Here is a 27,832-nt window from a genome sequence, read left to right on the forward strand (position 1 = left end):
AGAAAGAATCCTGCTGCAGCGGTGTAACTGCCTGAGCTGTATTCAATGTCACAATTTAGGTTTTATTAGACAAAACACAGAGACACTTTAAAAGGATGAGGTTATGCATAAAAAAGACAGATGCATTCATAGCCACTTTGATCCAACATTGCAGCTGCTGATTGCTGTTGATGTAGCTGCTGGTCACAAAAGCAGTAATGCATAAGTTACCATGGTGATTTATCCTGTGCAGCTAGCCTGCTCCAGACCGGGCTTAGAAGCCAGGCTTAGCTAAGCCTGGAGCTTCATCTGTTCACCCTGCATTAAAATTCTGCTAATTCAGTTTGATATTCAGTTAAGTACTTTTATTATGTTAAAATCGTGATGGTAGAAATTACAATTATCAGTTTTAAAACAGTCAATGTGGACTATGTTACACCTGCCATACATCATCCATCCAACACGCATTGCAGCATGAACATGGAAATGCTGTAAGCTGTCTAGAAAAACTAAACCGCTCACATGAGCTTTACTGTATTGTTTTTACATCTATTACAAATATTTGGAAATTAGAACATAAATATCAACACATATGTGTTATATATCAACCCTATGTGGTTGATATATAACTACCCACATGGTTAAGTAGTTATTCTGCGTTCAGACATCCATCTTTTTGATGGAAACTAACAACAGCGTTGTGAACAGCTGTTCAAAGACAATATGTTAATCAGCTGGATTAAATTTAATCTCTTATCAAGATTAATTCAAACACAAAGTTTACCATTTTAAACTCTCTTTGAATTCTTTATGAAGTCAACTAGCACTTTTAGTTGAAAACAAAATATTAGCTAAATTTCAGTCAGAATTTTTTGTTTTTCCTTCAGCACCAGTTTGGGTCATAATCTGGAACAATTATTAGACTCTTGAATCAGCTGCGTTCATTTTTTTCAAACAATTATACGCAAATGTAGACGTGATGGAAATTCCCAACCATCCCACCCCTCAGGACGGAGACGGGTTCTGGTCCAGAATGTGTAGATGGACGGCAGAAAAAAAAGACAAAGACCTTGTGAAGATGCTGCTGAAGCTGGGGAGACAGAGTCGTTATTCACAGTGAAATGTGTCCCGTACTGACATGGGCTGGAAGGCAACTCAGTGAGGAGGAAACCATTACTCCAAAAAGAAACATAAAAAGTCAGATTAAAGTTCTCGAATGCACACAGGGACAGAGAACATTCCAGAGACGTGTTCTGTGGTCCGATGAAACTTAAGTGGAACCGGTTGCTCGCTGGTTGAACACCAGTCTCAAGTGTGAGCATATTTATATGAACTCATATAAATCATCATCGTAAATACCACAAGCGTAATGATCACTGCTCACATACATGTGAGGCTGCTTGTTAGACCCATTTTCTCACTGTTTCTGACAGACTAAACCTGTTGCTCTGAATGTTGCCGGTAGCAGCTTGACAAACTGTTGCTGGGCAGCAGGCAGCTGATTGGACCCAAACAGGTGTACCCTGAAAGAAGGTTGTGAAAAGCAGCATTTGCCTCCCCCCCTCCTCCCCTCCCCCACCCTGCATTCATTCAGCCGCTGTAACATCCTACCAATCAGAGTCCACAATATTGCTTTATCACCATATTCTGACAATAAAGAGTTTTGCATGCTAAACAGCTGACATTTAATAAAGGCCCGTTTAATTATCTCTTTGATGGCAGACGACTGGAAGACCTTTTGAAATGAAGTCATGAATTTAAATAACTCCAGGGGATATATGACACACCATGTGACCGTTTCACTCTCCTTTATTTTGGCATTTAATAAATGACTCTCAAAAGAGAACAGTGAGATGAGGATATGTCAAGGAAGAATTCATTCAGATCTCTGTTTACAGCGTTTAATGTGCCCTGTAGGAGCACAGTCAAAATTAGTTTTGTTATTTAAAACCAATTTATTCACTCAATAAAACCATCTGCCCTTAAGTGGAACACACTGACCAATCACCTAATTACTTCGGCTGATGACCTTTAGTCAAATTTACAAATCTGGCATTTCACTTATACATTCTAAACTCAAGAGTGCTTGACCTTCACTGGAACATGATTTGGAATGATATATGTGTCACACAATGGCTTTTTAATTGTTATTAATTCAGACTTTAAGAGAAGGATTGGGCTAAACTGAATTAAATGAAAGAGCATATCACGTAGATCTGCTTGATCTTACTTTGCAATAAATTGGATTTTCAGAGCTGTCTGCCCTAATAATATTCTAGTCAGAAAATACTGCCTCTTATTTGATGGGAACTGAAAACTATTGATAAGGAAACCGTGGCGGTGAACCTTTACTTTGACTATTTTCTGTTTTTAATCACCTTATGCAGGATTAATATCCCCCGTCTGGTTGACCACTAAGCACTGCCTCTGCACTATAATCCTTGTAGTGCAGATGTATCTACATTTTCTCTTGACTGTGTATGATATTTAAACTTAGATTCAAAGAGTGCAACAAGCCCCCAAAATCTCTGGGATTCATTCACAAACCACTATAATATCCATTGTTCATTCCTGCTTTTCCTTCATATTTGCAGCAGATTTACAAAGCAGGTTACATTAAAATAAAACGATGCCCATCATGTCCAGCAGATGGGAGCAATTTGTACGACTCTGCATCAATGTGCTACTTACACCTATAAATACAGCAGATCATTTAAATGGAGAAAAAAACAGTTTTACTCCAAATGATTATATTTAGCAGCGAGTTCCACGTGATCAGAAGTCCTGAAAACTTTAAGCCAACCTCTGCATGACCTTCTGTTTATCTACTTTTGGAAGTAGAAGCCCATAACTTTATGAATTGATTGATTATTTAAATGAGACAATGCATAATTGAGGTCCAATGTTGTCATACATATACATATTTAGGTATTTAGGGTTGATATTTAATACAATTCTCAACTAAATTTAGCTAAATACTATTATTTAGCAAAATTAATATTTTCCTAAATAACAGTAAAATAATATCAACTTGTCTGAAACACTTTTATGCAAGAATATTTAGTGCTCCCCTGATTTGGATTATTCATTTGTAATTCTGATTAAATGTAACTTAAAGTTTGCTTAATATTTGACTTGTCTGAAAAACTGTATTGTACTAAAAAACTATTTCTTTTGGACATAAACGCCACAGTCCAGCTGACCCCCAAAATAATATGAATCATGTCCCCTGCAGACACCTGCAGACATGGATCCATACTGTCTGACAGCTTTTAGAGGATTTTAGTTTATTCTAATAAAACTAAGATTTAACAAACACATTTTACAGGGTTCTCCCTTCATTTCTTTTGAAAGTTGAAAGTGTTCATGAATGCATCCATTTTTCTTAAAGGCTGACTGGAAGAAAAACAACGTGCAAAAAGTGTTTAAACTCCCACTGCTGTGCTGCTGTGTATGAGTGACTCTTCAATAACAGAAATCCAAAGTTAATGAGCCGAAGACGGTGAAAAAAATACGTAGAGAAAAAGTTCCTTGCTAGTTTGCCAAAAACAAATTTAAAGTAATTTACAACTAATTATTTTCACCCTGTAGGAATCTTCTGAACCATCGTGAATTATTAACTAAAGCAGAACATGTTAGATTTTGCACATAAAAAAACCACGAAGCAAGATAAATTTTACTGAAAGCAAATAGCGGATCTCTTGTCATACTCTCAATTTTTTTATACTAATATTGTGAGTGTTTAATATTTAATCCATTTTTCAAAATGTAAAAGCAGACAGCGTCTCAGGGCTGGTAGGAAACTGCTCAGCAGTAAACAGAATCCGACAGGAGCTTCGTCTGTCCAGTGTGTACCTGAACACTCCGGCCGGTGTCTGTGGCATGATGAAGCTTTTTTCCAGATCACGGAGCACGTCGTTCAGCATGCGTACGTGGGAGGGGTCACGCTCTTTGGGGTCATTTGCCGGTCGCATGGCTTCAGACTGGAAGAACGCCGCGTGGTCTCTGAGAGTGGAGGCTGAGGACAGCAGGGGAGGCGATACCGCATTCTTATCTGAGCAGCAACAAGAAGGAAAAACACAACATGAAGATACTTCACAATGGCTTTCACATGTAGAAACCTTTTCAAATGGATTTGATGTATAATATTCTAACAACCTTTTGTGCTCGAAAGAGGATTTTACTGCAATGGATTTCCAACAAGTGGTCTCCTGTTTTTAGGTGGACGAGGCTTATTTTGGAAAACAACCCTCTTGACTTTTTGTCATGCTTTGTCCACTGATATCCTTGGATGGAAACCCTTTTTGGACTACACTGAACAAGACGTGTCCACCATCTGTTGTGCATTTATTAACTCATAGACTTGGACTATAACATGTTGAAAATGTATAAACGGTCATCACGGTCAGTTTCACAGGGTGCGGGCCGCAGGGCTGGAACCAGTTTCTATTGGTATAAAAGATTTTACCAATGCAAATTAAAGTACATTAATATGTACTCCTTTACATCAATGGGTTTGAACTGATGCAGGTCTAATATATTACCTGGTTGGTAGCTCCATGTTGTCCAAAAAAAGTACCATAACTTCATATTTTTCAAATACTTGAGTTTTGTTCATTTTCATAAAATCCTAAACAATTCACACTGATTCGCGCCAGGAGTTTTAAATAAAGTACAATGTTTGCAAAACATACATTTCTTAAAAAAAAAACAACAAAACAATAACACACAAATAAACACAGAAACTAAAAATCTGTGGGGCCCCCAACTGTCGGGGCTCCTGCCCTGTTGACCTGTTCTAAAGTCTGACCCAGGAAAGCCCTGAAACTTTCTTTGGTTTCTCCTTTAAACTGTGTTGCTGAGCTTTTGTTTGGTGTTGTGTTTTGCTCTTAAAAACAAAAGTTAACAAATATAGCTAGAAAAAAACATAGATATATAAATCTGAAAGACGCTGCACGGATTTGTATACAGCACCATTTGCTCTTATTTATATTTTTCCCCTGGAGAAGGGAAAAAAAAATTTTATAAGTTAAAAGAGCAAGCCATTAATAAGCTAAAACCCCATTTTGTTTGGAAGAAAAGAATGATATTTCTGTTTTGTTATCTCCTACTGGTTGACACCCGCCACCATGGGGATGCTCCAGCAGGTAATCTGACACAGATCCCTCCCTACACATGGCGCTGCTGTTCACAGAGCCTGAGCACATGAACGAGACAATAGAGGTTTTCTGCCTGGATAAAAACATCACAGCGTTAAGTTGCTTGAAACGTCTCCTTTTGACTGTCGAGAGCCCTTTATCTGTTCACATCTGCATCTCCATGTGAGAACAAATTTAGGAGCCCAACTCCTACAGAGAGTTCGTCTCTGCTACGTCTCCCTGTGAAGGGCTCACTCTGCAGCCAGTCATCTGCCAAGGTGGAGGTAAGACAGTTGTACTGCGCTCACAGAGAGTACGGCTTTATCCATTCATACAGATGAGCACAGCCACTGTTGAATTTGTGTGTTTGGCACGTTGTAGGGAAAAGAAAGAACGCCTAATGTGGTGCAGTCGTCCCGTTTCCATGTGCGCTCACAACTGTTCCAGTAACAAAGCTTTACAGGTACGACACAGAATCAAACCAAAGTGAAGTTATTCATTCTGACAGGTGGTCCTTATTTAAAGAAGTCAGTAAATGTTGTGCACACTAGTTATAGTCTACTTCCCTCTGAGTGAAGTGACACTAGACATTGTTCCCAAGAACAGCTTACCTTGAATAAAAAGTTAATTGGAGAGGAGAAAGGGGCTTAAAGAAGTGTGAAAATGATGCAACTCAGCTAAAATCGTCCTAAATGCTTCAAAATGGAAACCAGAACAAAAAGACATGGAGGAAAATGGAACTGTTGGAGTGGATCAAAGAACAGCAAAAAATGACTGAGTCAGCCAGTCGTCCGCTCCAGGGTGAACTAAGAAGAATGGTACAATGTTTAAACTCACCTATTTAAAGCTAAGCTTTCGGCAAGCGGCCCGTTGCTGAAAAGCTGACGGCAGCTGAAGATGTTAAAGGTTGCAAAGAACTCAGTGGATGGCCTTGAGAGAAATGGAACATTTTAGAGACATTTGAAAGAGTGAATGGTTGTTTTTGGGACTAGAAGCTGCCAACAGTTTGTCAGATGATCCCCAAGATCTAATTACTGCAGTTCTGCCCTGTGGCATAGGAAAGTGTTCAGTTAAATACTGCTACACTTTCCAAAACATCCAATATTTCCTGGCCATTGTTTTCCTATTCCAATGGATTCTCATCTTCCTTCAGTGCTCCATCTCATATTTCTCCCATTGAACTGGATTTCTCGGGATGCATCCTGGCCAATCAGTGAACAGAAGGAGGAGTTGTAAATGACGCCGTTGAGTTTCTGCACTGTTTGAGAATTGTATCTGTAGTTATGGTTTGGATATGGCAGCGGAAGAAGAGAACAAAGCCATTCAGTCCATGTTGGACATATTTCCAAACATTTGGCACTTAAAGTCAGAGCAAGAGGAATGTTTTTAGCCTGCAGTTCTCATTAACAGCATCTTGTTTGGCTCAGCACAGGCAGTTTTCGGTTCATAGCTTTGTCACCTTGATTTAACCTGATCATAGATAATTCTTTAAGGTTACTGTGCATAACCTTTCATATTTTCTTTATTTGATTATTCTAAGCTTGGTTTGTGTATTTTATGTTATTTTAAGTAACTCATTTAAGGCAGTGAAACTTGAGTCCTTGTCAGTAATGGACACTTAGACAAGATTCATCCATCCATCCATTTTCTTTACACCCTTGTCCCTTAGTGGGGACAAGGGTGTCCCCACTAAGGGGTCACCTTGGACAGGTCGCCAGTCTGTCGCAGGGCAACACAGAGACACACAGGACAAACAACCATGCACACACACACTCACACCTAGGGGCAATTTAGACAGACCAATTAACTTAACAGTCATGTTTTTGGACTGTGGGAGGAAACCGGAGTACCCGGAGAAAACCCACCATGCACAGGGAGAACATGCAAACTCCATGCAGAAAGACCGGGGCCGGGAATCGAACCCAGAACCTTCTTGCTGCGAGGCAACAGCTCTACCAACTGCGCCACTGTGCAGCCCTAGACAAGATTCAGTTATAGTAAAAGGGTTATTTTGACAGTCAGCCTGAACCGCATAAAGGAAAATCTATTGCCACTTCACAACTTCTAGTTTGTGAGGATTATTAGTTATTTCACCAGAGCAGCATTTCACAATCCACTTCTGGAGTGACAAGTGACTCACTCTCCTGAAGAAAAGTGGAGGTGACAATTTGTCACTTCTATTTAAATACAAGGCTTTCAGTAGTTCACTGACTAAAAAAAGAGAAAAAAAAAGAAGAAAAGAGTTTTATTCTACAAACCATCAAGACAAGGAACCAAATTTATTTAATAGATATCATGTTTTTGGAAGTGAACTTTACCATTCTTCTTCCCATTTCTAAATCCTTTTTTTCATTTCTTCCGATCAGTCTGTTACCAGGTTATTTGAACTTTCACATTAATACATCCTAGGAATGGCGCTGCAGGTAAGCTATATAGCTAAGTTTGCTTCATAATGTCGAGTTTGGTCACAAGGTGGCAACATATGATCATTTATTACAGTCAAAGAGTATGTTATTTTCATTTCTTCTGATCTTCTGATCAGAAATGATCTTTGTGTGTAACGCCATGCACAACACCACGCCCTGATGTGGTGTAAGGAACGCCACATCCTGTCTGTCTGAACGGCTCAATTCTGAAAAACCAAACTTGTGCCCCTTCCACATGCGAAATCACATACATATTTGATCGTTTTCTAAACGTTTGCAGTCAGAACGGCCATGTCGCATTTTATCCAACTTAAAATTAGAATACTATGAAAAGGGTAATTAATGGAAACTCCTAGAGCCACAGGCTGATCAGCTCTACACAACATCGCATTGATGCAGTCAATCATGCAAAGGGTCCCAACACAACTGCATAGACGTGGTCATACTTTTCACAAATCTGACATTTGTGCTTATAGCATCTGTTGTTGATTGGTCTGATGTAATAGTCTAAATTTCTGAGACTCTTTACCTGTAAGCCATCATCATAATTGCAAAAAATAAAAAGCATGAAATATTTGACCAGTTTACTAATTGTGCTATGAATGACTTATTTCTCTTTTACACAAAATTAATATTTTTGGGGGATAATAGTGGGATATTTATAATTAACAACCTGTTATGTAAACATCCAGGTTTCAGCTCTCTTTATATGTTTATCTCAGAATTTGTTCTGCGATTTGAAACATTAACAGAAACCTGAAGACATCTGCTGCTGCACTGATTTTTGCTAAATCAGTGCAGCAACAGTCCTTCAGTGAGGACTGAGAAGAAGCAAGGGAAGCCCAGGATTAATTCCAGTTTTATTATAAACATTATTGGGAAGGAGGCAAACTGTCATCCAAGATATTAATCAGCAGCATTTGGTATGTCTTGATATCGCGGCGCCACAGCAGGTTTGCAACAGAATGTGACTCATCGGTGGAAAAAATGTGAAGACAGAGGGGCCAAAAATAGGCAGCGGGAGCTATTCTCCTACAAATTTAAATGGCTCGCCTCACAGCCAGCTGGGACTCATGAAATATTGTTTGATTGTTGTAATCCATCATATCTTTTGACACCCTGGGACATACATGGGAGAGTTTGCATTCATCTATGCAGTTGGGACTTGGACTCTTGAGATAAGAGCAGCAGGGAGAAGAAAGGTGAGAAAAACAAAACACACTCAAGGAGATGCTTTTATTCATCAGAATAATTTCTATTTTTACATTCATCTCTACAGATACCATCGAACCTCGGGACTTCCCTGCATGTACATTAGTTTTAAATAATTTTGTCAAAAAAAAAAATCCCCCTTTTTTTTGTTTTGTTTGGTTCATTAAGTGAGAATGAATAAAGAATAATGTTCTATCTAAGTGTACTTACAGTTATTTCTTTAATACAAGTCATGCTGTAATCTACTAGCAGCTTTTTCCTGTTACAAGATCTATAGCTCTAATTACATGCCAGCACACACATGGCCATTAAATTCAGAAGAGGTGCACTATTTGCACTCATCTATGTGAGGTCACAGTGATTTCTTGACCCTCTGCACACGCTGGTATTTTCAGTCTGCAACCTTAATATCCAGGATAGATGAGCAGACAGGTCCTTGGTTTGTGGTGAATCATTGGTTTCCCCGTCCTTCTCCAAAACAAAGCAAGTAGAGAGAAATGCCTCAGTGGACTTCAACTATATTATTCAATACCAATACGTATTTATTTGTATTTATTTGTGTTCTGGTCATTAACTTCTGCCTATCAATCAAGATGTTCCTCAAATATCAGATTTCTATTTTCTCTCTTTCCTACCTTCTGTTTTCATGTTGTGCGAGAAATAGACATTTGTGCTTGACTGCATCAGAATTATTTTAAAGTTTCTGAATATGTCTCAGATTACAACAAAAGCCATAACCTGATATTTTGAAAATGAAAAATGTATTTTAACATTAATGCAATGTGAGTTTGTCAAAAATATGAGAGGAAAAAAAAAATACTGGGAAAATAAAATGAGCATGACATAATATTACAGTTCAACTACAATAAGGGAAACGAGAAAATGATGTAAAAACTAACAGCAAACCGTTTAGATAGATAGATAGATAGATGGCTGCAACTAATGATTGTTTTAGAAATCTGTTATTCTCTAAATTGTTCTCACAAATAATCGATTAATCTGACAAAAATGGGCACATTCTGCAGACTTTACCTGCACCCTCCAACTAACCATTAACTGATTACTAAATTAGATGACAATTATTTCAATAATTGATTAATCTCAATTAATCCGATTAACCGTTTCAGCCCTTGAGATATGCACTAACAGTGTCACCAATAAAAACTGGCCAAAGTACAACTGTAAGTCTGGAGATTACTTTTAAAAATAATATCAATACCTTCTGGTGCCCTGAGGTGAGACGGAAGGCTGTTCCATCAATGTGGATAATAATAATAAAAGAGTCATCTCACTTATGTGTTCTTAGTCTCACTTTGGGTTTACATTGAAGGCCTGTGGGTTCTCAGTGTTTGTGTGATAGAAGTAAATCTAATAAATAGGTAGGGTCCAGACTGGTTTATTGGTTTTTAAACCAATAAAAGAATCTTCAGATCGATTCTGATGCAGAACGAGAGACAACACGAAGAGCATTTTCTGACCCACTTGCAGCTGAGAGGAGGCAGAACATTTCAGCCGTCAATCCTGCAGGTAATAAAGAAGTGCTGCCCTGTCTACAGCGGGTCATGAGAGAGGACTGAGCTCTGGGGATATTATACTGATGATGAATTATAGTCTTTATTACATCTCAACTGGAAACTGAAAAAAAAAATCAGGCTTGACAACTGTTATGCTTTTTGAATTCTTTCACATCAAGTTTCTTATAATGACATTAGTCAGCAGGACCACTCTTCTGATCAATAAGGGAGTTGAAGTGGCAATCTGGAAAAAAATTACTGCTAACGAAAGAACTGACAGGCAACATGTCGCCAAGAACAACGGCACTAATAAAACTAATGGCAATAAATAATTTTTCAAATTATATGAAGGTTTTAAAGTGCTAACAAAGCAAGTCTCATATTAAGCTCTTCATCACATGAAGTTAAAATAATAAGTAGCTTCAACAGTCACACATGAGTCATTAGATGCAGTCATATGTGAATAATTTACTCAGTGTACAACACTTTCCTGAAACATTCACACCTCCTGAACTTTAATACATTTCAAGAAGGTAAAAACACAACTCTCATTATTTTTCATGCACAGGTAGATAAATGCATAGATTTTAATCTGGTATACGTTTCCACTTCCACTTTATCCTTTAACTCACTGAATGAGTTGAGATATAACTTACAATCGAAAATCTCAGACATCACTGACTCCATTGCTCCCTTTAAGGTGAAGGTCAGAAGAACATCTCCATGGAGAAAGGCTCCACTGGTAACAAGTATCTAAAAGCTGAACAGAGGTGGTGAGAGACTGGGCTCCGTGTTCACTGTGACATCTATAAAGGTTAGATCTACAGTACCTTTAAATGGAAGAATTAAAGGAAGTCCTTTTCTGAAATCTCCAATCTTCATTGGTAAGGTTATTGTAAAAGCTGTTTCAACAGTTAACTAATTTCTTCACATTGACCAACTGCTTTGATGTCATTCAGTCTGGTTTCCATGGTTACTACAGTACTGAGACTGCCCTCATCAAAGTGTTCAACGACATCCACACAAATTCAGAGTGTGGAAGAACCACAGTGCTGGTTCTGTTGATGATAATACGTTGCTGGACCCACTGGAAAAATTTCAAATAGCAAGATAAGTTACCATAAAGATGATAGACATGCTCTACATTACAGTGTGCTTATGTAGACACATAGAACAAATCATAGTATGGATGTGCCATAACTTTTACCAGCTGAACAGAAATTAAACTGAAGTTATTATCTTTGGACCAAAAGAGGAACGATCTAGAGTCAGCACACAACCTTAGCTGTTGGAGATAGGAACTAATGATTAGAGTGAATCCTGGGAGTAGTGATGAACTCTGACCTGAACCTTCAGAGACACATAAAGACAGTTACAAAGTCAGCCTTCTATCACCTGAAGAACATTTCTAAAGCTAAAGAAGTAATGACTCAGCAAGATCTAGAGAAACTCGCCCATGTGTTTATCTTCAGTCACACTGCTTACTGCAACAGCAACTGTGTTTCCATCAACCTTAAAATTGTGCAATTTGACATTTTGAAAATAAATGTGCTTAATGGAAACACTTGAGGTGGCTTTTCAGCTTTATCAAAATTTGTGTATTTTGCAAAGCTGCAAAGGAAACACTTTAGCATCACAAGAGTCATATAATCAACAACTATATGTTACTACTGCTGGAGATTATGAAAAAGATGACAGGAAGTGGTAGAAGGATGATAGCGCGTGATTTTAGTTGCATTTCTTTTTTAATCGTTGCTTTCTCTCTGTAAAAGGGAAACATTTCTTTCCCCTGTCGCCACATGCTTGGTCAGTAAAGTGGTTGCTGAATTAAAAACTTGACGATGCAATAAGTGGAACTGCAACTTTCAATCAATTTTCATAAACTGAATTTGTCTATATTTTACAACTAAGATGTATGCCATTCAATTTGCATTAATTCGATTATATTCTTCTATCTAACAAGACGTTAATTTGATGTTATGTGTCTTCTAAAGTACCTTGTCATGACATTTGTTTAAACCGAGTTCATCTATGAAGGTTCATCATCATCTACCAGCTACACAGTCTCTATCTTGCCACCATTTTCTATAGTTAGTTCACTCCATCCTGAATTCTCTGCACTGTAAAGCAGTGTAAAGACGCTGTGAGGAAGCCACAGTCGGGTTAAAAGCATTTAGAATATCTGCACCTTTGCTAACGGCCAATTTTAACTTTGACACATTTACAGTGAGACATAGAATTACATTTAATAACCTCAATAAAAATTCCAAAATCTGTCACTGCAGCCTCTCTGATATTTGTGGCTGATGAGAATAATAAAACCAATTGTGAGCATAAATAACGCCGTCCTATAAACCACAATGGCATAATGTCAAATTATCAAAGGCGTACAATTAAAATAAAACATATTCCAAGGTTCGCTTTAAGGTCAACACCTAACTGCAGCGTCATTCATGTCTCATTGTCATTTATCTTGTGAAGTTTCATTGTCAATCTGTTTATTGCCTTCTGGACAGAAGGCAACATACATCGCCTTTCAAAGCACATGCATAGACAATATTGGGAAATTCAGGTTTACACAATGTATTCAATGTATTAAAGAAAGAGTAGCTAAGCATTAAAAATAAAATAAAATAAATAAATCTTATTAAAAATAAGATGTTGATGTTACTATGTTGAACAAAGAAGTGAAAGAGAAGAGAAACTGGGGAGCAGAAATGTGGGGATGCAGAGGGACAGAGTGATGGAGGAACAGACATGGGGGCTACAGGCAGGTATCATAATCATTTCTCTCTCAGGTTATAATCTTTCCATTAGTCTCAGATGAGGAGGCATAACCACTCAATCTAGGCTTTAATGGGACAATGCTTATATGCTTAGACAGAGCCAGTGAACCTGAGGCTTAGAGTGATTGCCTTAGTGACAAAATGAATGAGACTTGGAGCTGGAGCTACGTGAGGACCGTCCACTCGCCTACAGCGCTTTAAATCTCAGATCATGGTCCGTAGATGATCGATAATCCTCGCTTTACAGATTTTATTTTGTCCTGGCGATGAAGAATGAATTCTCCACAGTGCATATTCTACTGACTATATTTAGTTGTGACTCTGCTTAGAAGAAACTCCAGTACTTTCAGGATACTTCTTGATGGAAGTAACATTTCATTTTGTTTACTCTGCATTTGCATGATGCCAGCATGCAGGCTACAGGCATCAAAGTCTATTTTTTTTTCAGCCTTGTTCAAGGGCCATTTTAATATTCAAGGACAGTCTTTGCGAGCTCTTAGAGTGTGACTGAATAAGCCTATTTTTGCTCACAGGGCCTGAGAGCTTGTACAGCATGTTAACTGCTGAATGTTTGGCAATGGAAATGTGGGCTGGGTTCATTTCAGACTAAAGAACTGCTTACTTAAAATGGAGAAAGTTGCATATGCAAACATATGTAAATTAGTCTATGTAAAACACAGAGAGCCACTATCTAAAGTTCAAATGTGCATGCAACAACAAACCAACTCATCTTCAAATCAGTACACACATTACTTATACGCCTTCAGTTTTTCAGTCTTCCCTGTTCTGATTGGTTCAGATGGTCTAAGTCTTATAGACAAAAAAAAACGTAATATTTTAACAGAGTTATTTGCATGGTCTGTAATTAATTGATTCCCATTAATCACATTTTAGTCAAAAACTCTACATTGATAAAAGAGCAACATTCTCAAAAACCAATTTTACTCCCAAATGATTGAAAAACAAATAGTCACATGAGCTAAAAAAAGATCATTTTTGATTTGAACCTGTTCTACAGTCATCATAGTCTGTGCTGCTGCTACATGTTCAGCAGTGATGTGCGGTGAGGTTCATAGCTGGTGAGGCACCGACTTAATTAATCGGATTTACAAATCTAGACCCCCTGCATGTTATTGTTTACATAAGGAAATTTCGCGCATGCGTACAATGCTGGAGGGCAAAAAGACTATTCTTTAACATGTGATGCTTAATAATTCGTTATCTCAATCAAACTTGACATGTAGATATTATTAATTTCGTGCTGTGCTTAACAGCAAAGGGAGAAACCGTTAAAGTACAACTCAAAACCACGTCTTTCTCGCTCTCCGTATCAGCGCAGCTACTGTATGCCTAGCTCGCTGTTACCGTCTCTTACTCTGCAGTTGTGGAGTCACAATGTCTGGGATCATGAGCGCCCCCAGCGATGAGGCACGAGAACTGCCTGCCTCACCTCGAATCTGTTCTCTGCCGTTTATGATCGCTCCTCAGCACACGGAACACGTTACACACACAGTTGGTGACAATAAAAACACAGTACATTAAATACATAAGCGAAATTATGGAAAATCAGTTCATACATTCAATATTTTTAACCATTTTATTGGCGACGTACAGACAGGAGGAGCATGCTCTCATAGAATGGCAACCGGTGCAGTTAGCGAGAGGTTGCACAGTCCCAGGTGAGGCTCAGCTCACTGCTGCCTCACCGGCTTCGCTTCCAAGCATTTGAATGGGAAAATGCAAAAATTCAGCGATTTTGAAGAAAAAAATGATCAGATATGGTTGAATTAAATGAAAAATAGGTACTTTATAGTACAAACCACAGGGTGAAAATATCTTTATAAATGATTTTATTATATTATTTTTCCATGATGACAGGTGAGGGCCTCCCCTGACCGCACGTCACTGATGTTCAGCATTGAGTTTCTCTTTAGACTTGAATAGCTTTGCTGATAGACTAACTCCTTTTAGCGCAACTTCAACACAACAGTCTTTACCAGCATCCAATCAGATCATCTTTGAAGCAGAAATAAATATTTCAAAGCAGCCCCAGCATACCATGTACCATGAGAAGTGAGTTCGTCATCCAGATGTTGGATGTTGTTTGTGGCTCTAACCTGTGCATCAGAAATGTCTAAAATGTCTAAAAGGAAAAAAAAAACTATGAATGGCATTAAAATCTATGTAGTTCATCATTTGAAATTTATGGCCCTATATAGATGTGTTAGAAGGGGAAAAATGCCTTGCTAATCTGTCATAATGTAGTGGTGATGATGGGCCCAAATGCAGCAAGGCAGAGACACCGACTAGATGTTGGCATTTTAATAGGAAAAGTGATCAAAAACTTAGAAAAAGAAAAAAAACCCAGGGAACCAGAGTAGAACAAAAAACAAATCCCAGGGAACAAAAACCAGCAGGGCGAAACAGGGAAGTAGTGGGATAAATGGAAGGAATGAGTAAGAAGAGATTAGAGAGAGGTGAATAAATACTGGGAGTGTGAAAACTGGAACAATTGACCGGGCTGATTGACTAACAGGTAGTGAGGGAGAAAGAGAGAGAGAGAACATGGGAACAGGGGAACTAAAAAAATGAATATAAGAGTAATCTACAACTAGACACAAGGAATAAATAAACTAGAATCACTGAGAAAAGACTGAACAGTGAAATAGAAACAAGATGATGTAATATATAAGGAAGCAAGAAACACAATAACAATGGAGCATGAAACTAGAATGAAATAACCAATATCCCAAACCAGTCTTCCCTTTCTCCTCTGTCCTAAAAAAATGGCTTTTCTGTCCAAACAGAATCTGACTACTGAATATTTTCAACCATTCTAAGTAAACAACAGAAAAGGTTGTGGGTGCAAATCCCAGTTAATCTGCAATACTCAGACCAGCCTGTTAGAAAACAACAACCATACCACATTCACGTCAACTTAAACCAGAGTCTACCTTCCTGTGATGCTGAGTTTAATCTTCAGCAACTTCTCTTCACCATTTCTACAGGTTTAAATGCATTGACTGACTGCCATGTGATTGCACAGGGGAACCTAACAGAACAGCATGGAGTGAACATAACTACAATCTCCAACACTGCACCAGAGTTCTTCGGCTAAAATCACGAACAGCGTAAGTTCAAAGAGTCCAGCTTCATCCAGAGAGAATTTCAGCCGCTTTTGTAGGTGTACTTTAAAAAGTGATTTTTTTTCTCCAGAAGATCTTTTAGCTCCAATTATTAACATCAAATTACAGCATGACAGTTTGAGCAGGTGTGCTTGTTCCAGGATCCCAGCTTTGTGCATCAAGGCTCTAATTCTTGTGCACTGAGTGGAACTGAGCCATTATTAACTAAATCTGTTTCTGTTATTATAATGAGGGCAATATGGCCACCAGAAAAAGGAGAAAATGTGTAAAAGTGGAGAAAAATAATCAAACCCAGCTCCATTCTGGAATTGGCTGCAAAGTACCAGAACCCTTTGCAACTGGCAGAATTACTTCTTGAACTCAATATATTATTATAGCAACAGTGCACATGTGTAAATTCAAATATGTTTTCATATTATTACTATTTTTTTTTTTTACATCTGTTTTAGTCTCACCACTATTTTTACATCATATGTTACCTTTAAGTTTGTTTTGAACATCCAACACAATGTCCAGAGGGTAGAAAGGCAGCACAGGGTCACTGACCAGGCGCAGAATGGCTTCGGCTGTCATCTGCAGAAACAGTCACAGAATAAAGCAAGTCAAGTTAGTGTACTTTATTCATTCATCATTTCATATTAACAACACAAATCAGTAATTTAAAACCCACAAGATCATTGCGGTCTGCAGACCGAGGATCAACTCTTGGTCATGTTTTCTGTCTCGTGCATACCCCAAAACATCCTGTCTTCCCATAGTCCCCAGTTCACCCCCCAAGTCTGGAAACTGTTCTGTTCTGCAAAGCTCTAAATACCAAGGTCAGTCTGACTTCTGGTTTCCATCCACAAATAAATTGAAAACTTGAATCCACCTTACGCTGCCTCACCTCTAGTCCTTCCAACTGGAGTCAGTTCCTCTCCTGGGTAGAATATGCACATGATTCTCACATCTACTCAGCCGCTGGTCTTTTCCTGTTTGAGGTCTCTTTAGGTTATCAGTCTCCTCTTTCCCCTCTGATGACTGAGAATCCACACTCTTAGAATCTGTAAGTAACTTCAAATACCCAGGGAGACTTCTTCCGTGTTTTGTCGTGGCCTGTCACATTTGTCTGCTTAGTGTTGACCTTCAATTCCTGTTCTGAGGGATTGCTGGATGGGTAATACTTCATCTCCACTAATCAGACCATCATTTCATGTATTTCCCTTCTAGACAAACCAGCTTCTTGTAAATTGAAAAACGGACATCTCTATCAGTGGTTCACATGTGTATAAACTTAAATCTGAAAATTCCTTACAGGTGCTGAACTATTTCTACGAGTGACTGTTTGAGCTTTTAATGAAGGGTGGCGGAAATCTGAGACAAAAATGATCTCATATTACAAATGTGATCTCAGTCAGGCAAAACTCACAGACAACGATCCCTGACTGACAGTCCATGTTTGAGTTGATTTATCTAAATATTACTCTTAATATGCCTCAGTCCTTGTTATAACCAGCCATATTATAATATGCCATATTTCCCTCCACTGCTGACCTTTTGACTGCTGGGATTTGATCCATCACCCAACAACTCTAACAGAGCCAAATGGCAAGAGAAAATAGTCAAACTATTTTTGATTGATTCTGGCTTCTGTATGCTGATTGCTTATGGATGCCTAGTTAACATTTCAAAGCCGGCCAAAAATACTTTTCTCACATCCCTGAAAATGTCCAATGTTCCCAACAACTATGTCTAATGGCCTCTTATTGTATTTGTGCAAAAAGCCTTGTGATTCTTCTTCTGCCAAAATCATACACTTCATTCTTTCTGTGTAGCAGCATACAACTTAAAATGCAACGTGTAAAATTTAGCAACTTTCAATTTTATTTCCCCTTAACCCCCATAATTTCCAAAGTAAAGAAAAATCCAAAGTTCCGTCCATCCACTGCCTCTCTTTTCTAACACTTGAGAGCCTGGGGACATCTCTTTATGTTTACAAGCTGGCTGTTTCCTTCCTCTAGGATCTGCCATATTGTTATGTTTATACCAAAGCTGTAAAATCCAGCTGTAAAATTGCTGCAGAGCTTCTTTTATCCCTATTTGTTGGCTCTCCTCTGTCACAGACACAACACATATTCAGCCAGCAATATGCACTGGAAGCGGTATAACATCAAAATATACGTCCACTGTGATAACAAGAACAAGAGACATCATGTCCACTTTTACGCCTGCAGCTCTGTTTGTTTTACAGCCTCCCAGTTATCTGCCGGTGGATTCTGATTGGTGTTTATCAGGATGGAAACAAGCATCTAGATCATGTTAGGTCTAGTCTTTTGTCATTTTGACAGATTCATGTTCAATTGAAATTGTAAGAATCTGTGTAACATTAGGTTTTTTTATCAATAAAATGGCAGCTGTGTAATAAGAGAAAAATGAATAATTGGGTTCTAGTGCAAGAAAACATTTACTTGTGGCAAATTGAAAATGGGACTCATTTTATTCAACAACGGCTTTCTTTATGTGTCTCTCGTATAAAAGGAGAAATTCTTTGAGTGCACAACTAATAGCTACCATACTGACATATTTTTCCACCTGAGCTATGCAGCTCCTCCAGAGCAACCACAACACTTATTTACAGTGGTATGAACTTGATGGCATTGATTACACAGTACTCTGATACCAAATGCATTCTTTTTCCTTGCCTTTCCACTGACAACTTTGAATTACTCATTGAATAATTTCAAACACAACCTCATGTGGAACTTTAACTGCCTGGCCTCCATTTTTAGAGCCTGATAAATGGGGATAAAGAGATTTAAAAATACACTGCTATCTCCACTACAGATCAGTTATATTGGCTTTCCTGCCTCTGTGATTTGTGGGCGCTCATTTATTCTGCTAACTGTAACCAGCTGCACCTATATAACTCTCGTTTGCAAGTATTTTGAAAAGAGCTTACAGTGTACAGATCTGCTCTGCACCCCTCTGCGCTGTTGTCACTGCCACCGAAATCAATCTGGTGGAGGGGGTGGGGGGGGATTATCGCATTGATTTGAAGCCAGTGAGTAATACTACTGCAGAAAGCATTCATCAAAAGCCTGTAATGTGGGGGGACAGAAAAGGCCGTTGATTTCTTATTTATGGCCTTATTTCTGGATCATCTCTTTCGAAGGCAGAGGCAAGGGAGGAGAGCAGCGCAGAGACAGGAGATAATGACAGGAGAAGAAAAGCAGAACCGGGGCTGTGACAAAACAGAAAGCAGAAGAATGTCCAAGCTGAAGAAATGTGACAGTTGGTGGGGTGTGGAAATATAACAAACTAACCCCAACATCTGTTCTAACACCAGTTGTTTTTGTCTCTTAATATTTCATCTGGAATGCACTTCCCATCTGACATATAATGAATTGATGTGTCACTTGCAGTGAAGGAAATTAGTTTTATCCATTTCTGAAAGCAGCTTTATAGGTGATAACCTGGTTTAACTGAATGGCATTGGAACAGGGTCACTGCAGAGTCCTGAATGAGCGCCTTAGTAAGGCTTTGTCCTGCAAGGTCAGAAGCAAAAATCTAAATACACAAAAGGAAATGTGAATTTCTGGGAACACTTCTGGCTTATTTCGTGTTTCACATTTTAAAAAGATTTTCAAGTCAGTAGCTGTTTCTCAGCACATCAATTACAAGTGGCAGTATTATGTGTTTTTCAGAAAGCATTTTGCCATTTTCTAGCACAATCACATAAATGCTACATGTATTAAATATGGCTTTAAATAAATTTGACTTTGTAATTGAAAATCTTGAAATTGGGCCTCTTGAAAAATTCCAGCTCACAACCTCTCTTCTACTAACCCTTTAACAATGTTTTTACCAGTGTTGCACTGAGAAGTAGCTGCTATAGTGACCTCAGCAGATGCACAGTTCCACCAGGTGGTTGTTAATTGCTGCTGTCTAGTCTGAAGGAGCTGAGTAGGGGAGTCACTAGGGAGGGCTGCTCTGTGAGGCAGAAGCTTGGAAACTGCAAGTTTACAAGTTTGAATGCAGCTCCTGGATTGAAAAAGTCAACCACTAGTATCTCAATAGTGGCCACTTTCAAAAATGTTAGAGAAAAAATCCATGGATGATTTAAGAGTTTTGTTCCACAAAAAAAAATCTGAGGTGAATTCATTAACACTGAACCACAAGTAGGTGGTAATGTATACTTTGACATGTTATTTTCTGTCTGCGTGTGTGATGAAGAATCCAGAAGCATGCAAAGAGGAAGGAAAACAAGTGAACACAAGGAGAAAAGCAGGAAACAACAGGAACACAGGCATGGAGACTCCACCGCCACCGAGGAGTGGAGGAACTGGGTGATTACTGGAAATGGGATCAGGGGCGACTCATTTTGGACAAACAGCTGACAGCAAATAGAGAGTCAAAATGAGACAATGTGGGACAAGTTTCCCTGTTAAATGAAGAGCTTAGTGTTTGTTGGAGGACAGAGATGACCTGTCAGAGCAATCTGACTTTATTATGTCATTTAATGAAGAATGTACATGTTGAATAACATCCTATAAACTATATTAGATGACCTGCTGGTTAATACAAAGCCTTCTTTTGATCACATTATGATAATTCATTCATTATTTCGATCTTAGAGGAAGAACAGCTCCGGTATGGATACATGGTGGAAGTGGGTACCACTGACCACCACTGATGAATGTTAACAGGCTGTCTGTGGTGTACCTGGGCTAATGTGTCATTTGAAGTGGACAGATTAGAAGTAGCTGATGTAGGCTGACTGGAGGAAATCACTGAAGAAAATGAACACATGGATCAGGGGACAATAATCCCTCAACATGAACTCTGGCCCACTCAAGAATCCACAAAACCAACAGAATCTAAAAGATAAAGTGACTGAAGTGACATTGTTATCACCACCTACTGTATGCATATTATATAAATACACACACAGATACGCACACGCGCGCACATACACAAGAACTGTAGTCATTTAACATTTAGAAGGCACTGAATGTGTGGAGTAACAGGCCATTTGGTTAAAGTTAGTACAGGTCTCTAAATCTCTCCATATAACGGTTTCTTCATTGTTTTTCTATTCAAAAATTCTTTTTGGTCCTAAATTATTGACTAAATAGACATATGAGCTCAACAACAAAGATATGTGTTTTTAATCTGTTCTTCAGATTCTTCAATCATCAGATTGGTGGAAAGTTTCTTTCTAGCCTTTCAGCTTTCAGAGTTTCAGTTTCATTCATGGTCTGTGGATGCTGACATTAGCATCTGTGCTGTCGCTACATGTTTAGCATTGAGATGATATTTGAGGTTGAATAGCTTTGCTGATAGGCTAACTCCTTCTAGCACAACTATATCACAACAGTAGTGTTTTCAGTCTGTTTGTGTTTGAAGCAGAAATGAACCCCCAGTGGACAATTTAGAGTTTTGTGAATTATTTTGTGAAACAAAACTCTAAATTGTTATCATCCACCCATAAATCAGATTTATGGGCGTACCATATAAAGGTTCTAGTTTGGGACGTTTTTTTTATTTTTATTTTTTTTAAAAACAAAAAACCTGATTATTCACATTTTTAATATGTTAAAGACTATGTTATTCATTCATCAAAAGTGTTGTGTTAGCGTTCTGGCCCTAGTTAATACTTAAAATACTGACCTGGCAGCTAAGGCAATAATGATATTTTAATCTGTTGGCAACAAACAAAAGATTTTTTTTCTCTAAATCTTTTCTGTTGCAACTGTTGAAGGTTAATGATTTGTGTCAACCAGGAAGATGATCATTTAGAAAGTCATAAAGGAGCAACTCTTAGAAGGCCTCTCAGTTTATTCCTCTTCAGCAGACACACTCATGTCTCCTTCAGCTCCGTCGTTGACATCATTGCCTCTGTTTTGATATTGCCGCCAGCAAACCTCTACGGGCTCAGCAGGCCATGAAAAACTGTATAAAACAGTCCGATTCTATTTCTTTTTCTTTATACTTCTACTCAAAATGCCAAGCTAACAGGAACTATTTGAGACAAACTGAAATTGAAAAATGACATCTACCTTTCAAGGGAGCTGACAGTTGTTTGGGGGCATACTTGAATCTAATGTCAGTGCAATTGGGAAGCAAAACAACCACAATAAAACCCATTTGATTCTTATATATGAGCTCTTAAGAAAGTGGTATTTATGTAAATGACAGAAATGCGAAATGAGGCTTATTTTTCAACAGAGCAGTGATCTACTTGAACACCATTAACTCTGGCTTTCACCAGTTTGCCCTGTTAAAATTCAGCAAACCGTCAAAGAATCCAGTCAGCCAGTCCACAAGTTCCTCCAGATACCAGTTTAAGACAGCCTGATGAAATCTTGGAAAGGCAGGCCAACTCTGACACACCATCGATGTCCAAAGAATCTACTGCCGATGAGTTCGATTTAGGTACTCAGGAAACTGCCAGAAATGTTTTCTCACTTCTACCGTTTGTACCTCTCAGGTTGGACACCATGATCACCTGACTCACAGCGTGATGTTCCTCCTTTCTGCTGCCCAAACAGCTCTGACCCGCAGAGATCTTTTGGGCTGAGATTGGGGAAATTCAAATGAAGACCTCAAAGTCTTTGTTGTCATCACAAAACCATACCAGAATGATATATTTTTATTTGTGGCAGGGTCCATAACCCTGCTAAATATTGACCATTAAAAGTTAAACCCAAGATTATTCACACCTCTGGAAGGCTTACAGTTTAAGAATCTTTTAATTCAACCCCATCAGTAACTTTCCTCTGATGGACGTCTAATGCAGGACATCCATATTCTAAATGTCCCCAAGATCAATGGACATCTAGATGTCTTAAATTCAGATGGGAGAAACTCGACTGCTTGTGGTCCATAATAAAATAGGAAATAGTAATTGGTACATAACCTCTACTTATATAGCGCTTTGTCGAGTCCCTTGGACTCGAAAGCGCTTCACACTACATTCACCAATTGACACACACATTTACACACTGATGGTTAAGCTACTGGATAGTAGTCACATCTGCCCTGGGCGGACTGACAGAGGCGAGGCTGCCAGGCCCTGATACCACCGGCCCATCAGACCACCACCAGCAGTGGGTTGTGTGTTGCCTCTTTTTTAATTTTTACTGAAATTATTTGGATATATTTAGTTCTTTTTTTGCATTGTTCTACTGTCTGGTTCAAAGAGGGGGGAAATCTTAATTAAATTAAATTCAAGTTGTTTATGCTGCAAAATCTTTCTTCCGATTGGGAGTAATGGAAGGAGGGAGAGGGGGCATACTTTGCATTTTCCAGGCACATGGTGTCATTTTATAGCACAACAAGTATCTATGTTATCTCCAGTGTTTCATAAAAAATGCTGTATCAAATATACAAGAAGAATATATGTAGAAGAAATTTGACTTTGCAATTTGACGACCTGGAGCTCATCACTAAAGGACTAGTGAAAATACCAGTAAAAAGCTGGAGCAATTATCACATTTTTAAAAAAAAATTGGTTCTTTTAGATTGTTGCATTATATTTTTAGAGATACCTGAGTCAGAAGCAAACATCTTGCTTGAATAAAAAGTAATTCTACATCAGCCAGGGATATGAACAATTTTGGGCTTAACAAGTATTTATTCCCCCGTTAGCGGTCATAGAGTTATGACTGACTAAAAATGTAAAAACGATAAACACAGCAGACCAGACGACACACGGGATGGTTTCTGCTTCCACCAGCAGAGGGCTCTGCTGCAACGTCCTGTCTCGACTTCCTCTCCATCTCACACACACGCACGCACACCCCCGCACACGCACACACACACATGCACACACACACTAAAGCTGCACTGTATCCTCAGTGACGCACAAGCACCACAGCCTCTCAGCCAACTCCTGTCCTATCCAGATTGGTAGCATCATTTGCGAGGCTACTTTACATACTGTAAATAAATTCATGTCGACATCTAGAGTGGCAGCGCTGCCTTCCGAGCAGCGCCGAACACCCACACCCACACATCCCCACAGGCACATGTACACAGATGAAGCTGGTGAGAAAATGAAATGATGAGGGTCAGATGGGTGGATGGAGTAGGCAGAATGGGTTGCGAGGATCATTTTCTCCTTTTCGTTCAGTGAAGTGGTAATTCTGTCCAGGTCTGCGATCTCGCTCGCTCGCTTGCCTGTTTTTTCCCTCAGGGCTCGTGGAGAGATGGAGAGATTCTGGTCTCATTCAGAATGCCTGGGCAAAAATAGGCCTCATGAATAAACCATAAACTAAGTAGTTAAGTTATGTAACAACAGCGCGTGGATAGATGCGGCATGGTGAAGTACAGTAGGAGGAGTGATATTTAACTTCTAGGTTGACGCTGTGCTCCAGTACACAAACAAACATCACAGCGTTCATGTAGCGCCTCTGATCATATAAAGTCAGTCTGCAAGTCAAATTCCCTGCCTCTGCAGCCAATGAGGTGAGCAGAGGGCAAAGACGAGATTTTTATGATGCATAGGAAACTTTGAAGGCTGCGAGACAAAATGTACTGCTTGAGAAAACACACTGAACAGCCAGGACTGCTAAACCCACAGAGTGAAGGAACCGTCTAAAGAACTCAGAGGACCCTTCACCCCCTGCTTTGCAGCCTCACCCAAACACTCTGCATTCAATTCTAGGAGTTTTGGAATGTAGATCCTTTTAGAAACCTAGTGGGAAGATAAAGGTTAGCACCAACTCGTCCTTCAAACTGAGATTTACCAAATACATGTTTGTAAGCAAAGAGGGAAGAGGTTTGCAAACGTCACAACAAGGGATACTCTGACCAGGTTTTTTTTGCTGCTGATTCCAATACGATCATCCATGAGGTGATTCTCTGCCGATCGCTGATCACTGCCAATTGCCTGGACTGGCTGTTCAGTTTTTGCTTTAGGTATAAATGATACTATGTTATCTGGCAAAATGGAAAAATTATCTGGCAATAAATTCACATAATTTAGACATAAAGACATATTTTAATACATATCTAAAATCTTTTTTGTTTAGTTATATGCTGCAGCTGTAAGCAGATGTTCGGTGTGAGAGTTCACTGGTGGAGGTTGAGCAGCTCCAAGTCTGTGAAATATTACTACCGGTAGCGCATAGTGGTGGTCCAAGAGCGAGAGGAGATCCCAGTGTCTTCCACAGCCAGCTCCAAGACTTGAATTATTTTTTGGGTTATTTGTTTAGCTTTCTGACCTTGATGCTAATCAGCGGGAGTGTTGTGTGCTGCTTTACCTGCTGTCTGATTGCTCCGGATGTCCTTTATTTCCTGCAGAGAGCCTCGATGTAGCCAAACTCTGTCAAGTGCTTGTTTTTTAAATGCCGTATTAGATTCATTGTGTTGATGCATTTTGACGTGCTTCACCTCCGAGGTGATTTTCCGCCACAACACGCAAACATCCACATTCACTCTCAAAGAGTTATAGTTCCACACTGTTAAGAAAATAAGTTTAAAATATGCTAGCTTTAAAAACTTAACCATATGTTAAATATTAGATAAAATTAATGATGTTTCAAATAAGAAAATTCGCTTCAAATTATATTCATGGTTCAGTTAGCGTAATCTCTTATGTAGAATAGTTCTATTGAAACATATTACACTAAGTTGAATTAAAATAACTTGGCGTGTAGTTATCTCTAATTTAGAAGACAGCTAGATTTTTTGTGGACTGACCAGGGGGTTGTGGCTCTGTGTGTGAGTTTAACCTTTTGACCATTTGATAAGATTTAACAGCTGGTGTAAAACAATCTGGTCCTGCAAACAGAGTAGAGCTTCCTCTCGGGACAGTGTCATAAAAAACATCTGTCTCCATTCAAAAGAAAATGACACTTCTTTGATCTTAAAAACAGGTTTATACTGGAACATAGCTAACTAGATTTAAATAAACTTAACTAAAGACACTCCCCTAATTTGAATACAACAGAGAAGGGAAACACACCCTCCCTTTAAAAGTATAGGACCCGGAACCTTAACTTCAGATCGCTCCGTTGTTACCCGTGATGCTGTCTCCGGGGAACGGTGCGTCGGTGAAATGGTTCCCCGTAGCGTTTGTCTTGGTGTGTGGATGTCTGTGGAGTGAGGTAAATATTGAATTGGATGCTGGTTTGTGATTTTATTGAGTTTTGTCAGTTTCATTAGTTGTTTGTCTAATAAATATTGTTTATGTTTTGGACTTGGAAAAACGTTTTGTCTTGCCTTTATGGTTCAGCTGATACATTGACGGCATCAAGGAATCCGGGCAGAAGAGAGAATAAAACGAGTCAAAAGATTTTAATTCTTCCTCTTCTGATTAAAAGTAAAACATGCATAATCTGTTGCCACGCACTTGCACTGTTGCGCGTTCACACTGCGCTTGCTCTGTTCACAAGTGAGGCAGGCAGCCTGCGAAAGGAGATAAATGTGATCAGTTTCGGTGATCGGCAACAAGAGACAGTGATTGGCGATCACTGATCATACTCTTTTTCACGGAAATCAGACGATTATGTTCAGCACACCTCTAATCACAACTCTTTCCACTGGGCTCAACATGGCTCAACTCTATGAAGTTGTAAAGGTTTTCCACGGCCTACATCGCTGGGGTTGGGACTAAACCCCGGCTTGGCTAGGGAGGGGAGTCAATGACTCCCTCCCTAGCCAACCCACTCCAGTGGGTTTTTTTCTTGAATGTTACAAAAAGCCATAGACTAAGCAGAATGTTCAACATAGCTTCCAAATCAGAAGGTGAGCACAGACATGTTTTGTACAAAACTTCCTGAGGCAGCTTACCTTGAAAAAGTCAAGGTATGCTGAAAATAGACAAAACCAGAAAGACAGGAAATGGTGAGAGGACAAACTGACTAGCAACCATGATGTTCTATCTGTCTCCTGGAAAGCCACTCATCCATACAGATCAGCATATGTGTAACCATAGATACCTGCTTACAACAAATATACACCCTCAGCCAACTGTAGGATCTTAACATATTGTGGAAGATCCAAACTTACTAGATTCAAATATTATTTAAATCGCATCTAAAGTAGACAAACTTACTAAACACTTTCTACCATGCTCTTGTTTACTGAACAAAAATGAAGTCAATTACTTAAAACCCTGGAATGTAAAAGTAAACTTTCTTTTTTACTATTTCAATCATATCATAATTAGATTGACAATAATCAATCAAAAACTGCTCTATGAAAAGATTCCACCAACAGCTGACTGTGATGAGTTTATCACTTAAGTGCATGCCAACTAAGCCTTTGTAACTATTGCAATGCTGGATTTGACCTAACTTTGTAACTTAGCAACGTTAATTTAGTACTCGAGAAGTATGCAGACAAAGGTCATTGTCTCCAGACCCCTTGGTTTTAACAGCCGATTGCTTACAGACATCCATCCATCCATCCATCCATCCATCCATTTTCTGCCGCTTATCCGGGGTCGGGTCGCGGGGGCAGCAGCTTCAGAAGGGAGGCCCAGACTTCCCTCTCCCCAGCCACTTCTTCCAGCTCCTCCGGGGGAATCCCAAGGCGTTCCCAGGCCAGCTGAGAGACATAGTCCCTCCAGCGTGTCTGGGTCTTCCTCGAGGCCTCCTCCCAGTGGGACGTGCCCGTAATACCTCACCAGGGAGGCATCCAGAA

General features: G+C 39.1%; 1 protein-coding gene across 2 annotated transcripts in view; it reads right to left on the reverse strand.

The window, feature by feature from the left end:
• The window catches only part of naaladl2 (N-acetylated alpha-linked acidic dipeptidase like 2), a 416,483-nt gene that overhangs the window by 8,167 nt on the left and 380,484 nt on the right, over positions 1-27,832 (reverse strand). For both annotated transcript variants that reach the window (XM_017304561.2, XM_008407820.3), the window contains 2 exons: positions 16,681-16,774; positions 3,835-4,033 (listed from right to left, as the gene is read on the reverse strand). In XM_017304561.2, coding sequence (XP_017160050.1) covers positions 3,835-4,033; positions 16,681-16,774 — 293 coding nt within the window. The remainder of the gene's footprint in view (positions 1-3,834; positions 4,034-16,680; positions 16,775-27,832) is intronic.

This window comes from Poecilia reticulata, chromosome 4 (assembly GCF_904066995.2).
Source record: "Poecilia reticulata chromosome 4, P_reticulata-male-v2, whole genome shotgun sequence".
Taxonomy (NCBI): domain Eukaryota; kingdom Metazoa; phylum Chordata; class Actinopteri; order Cyprinodontiformes; family Poeciliidae; genus Poecilia; species Poecilia reticulata.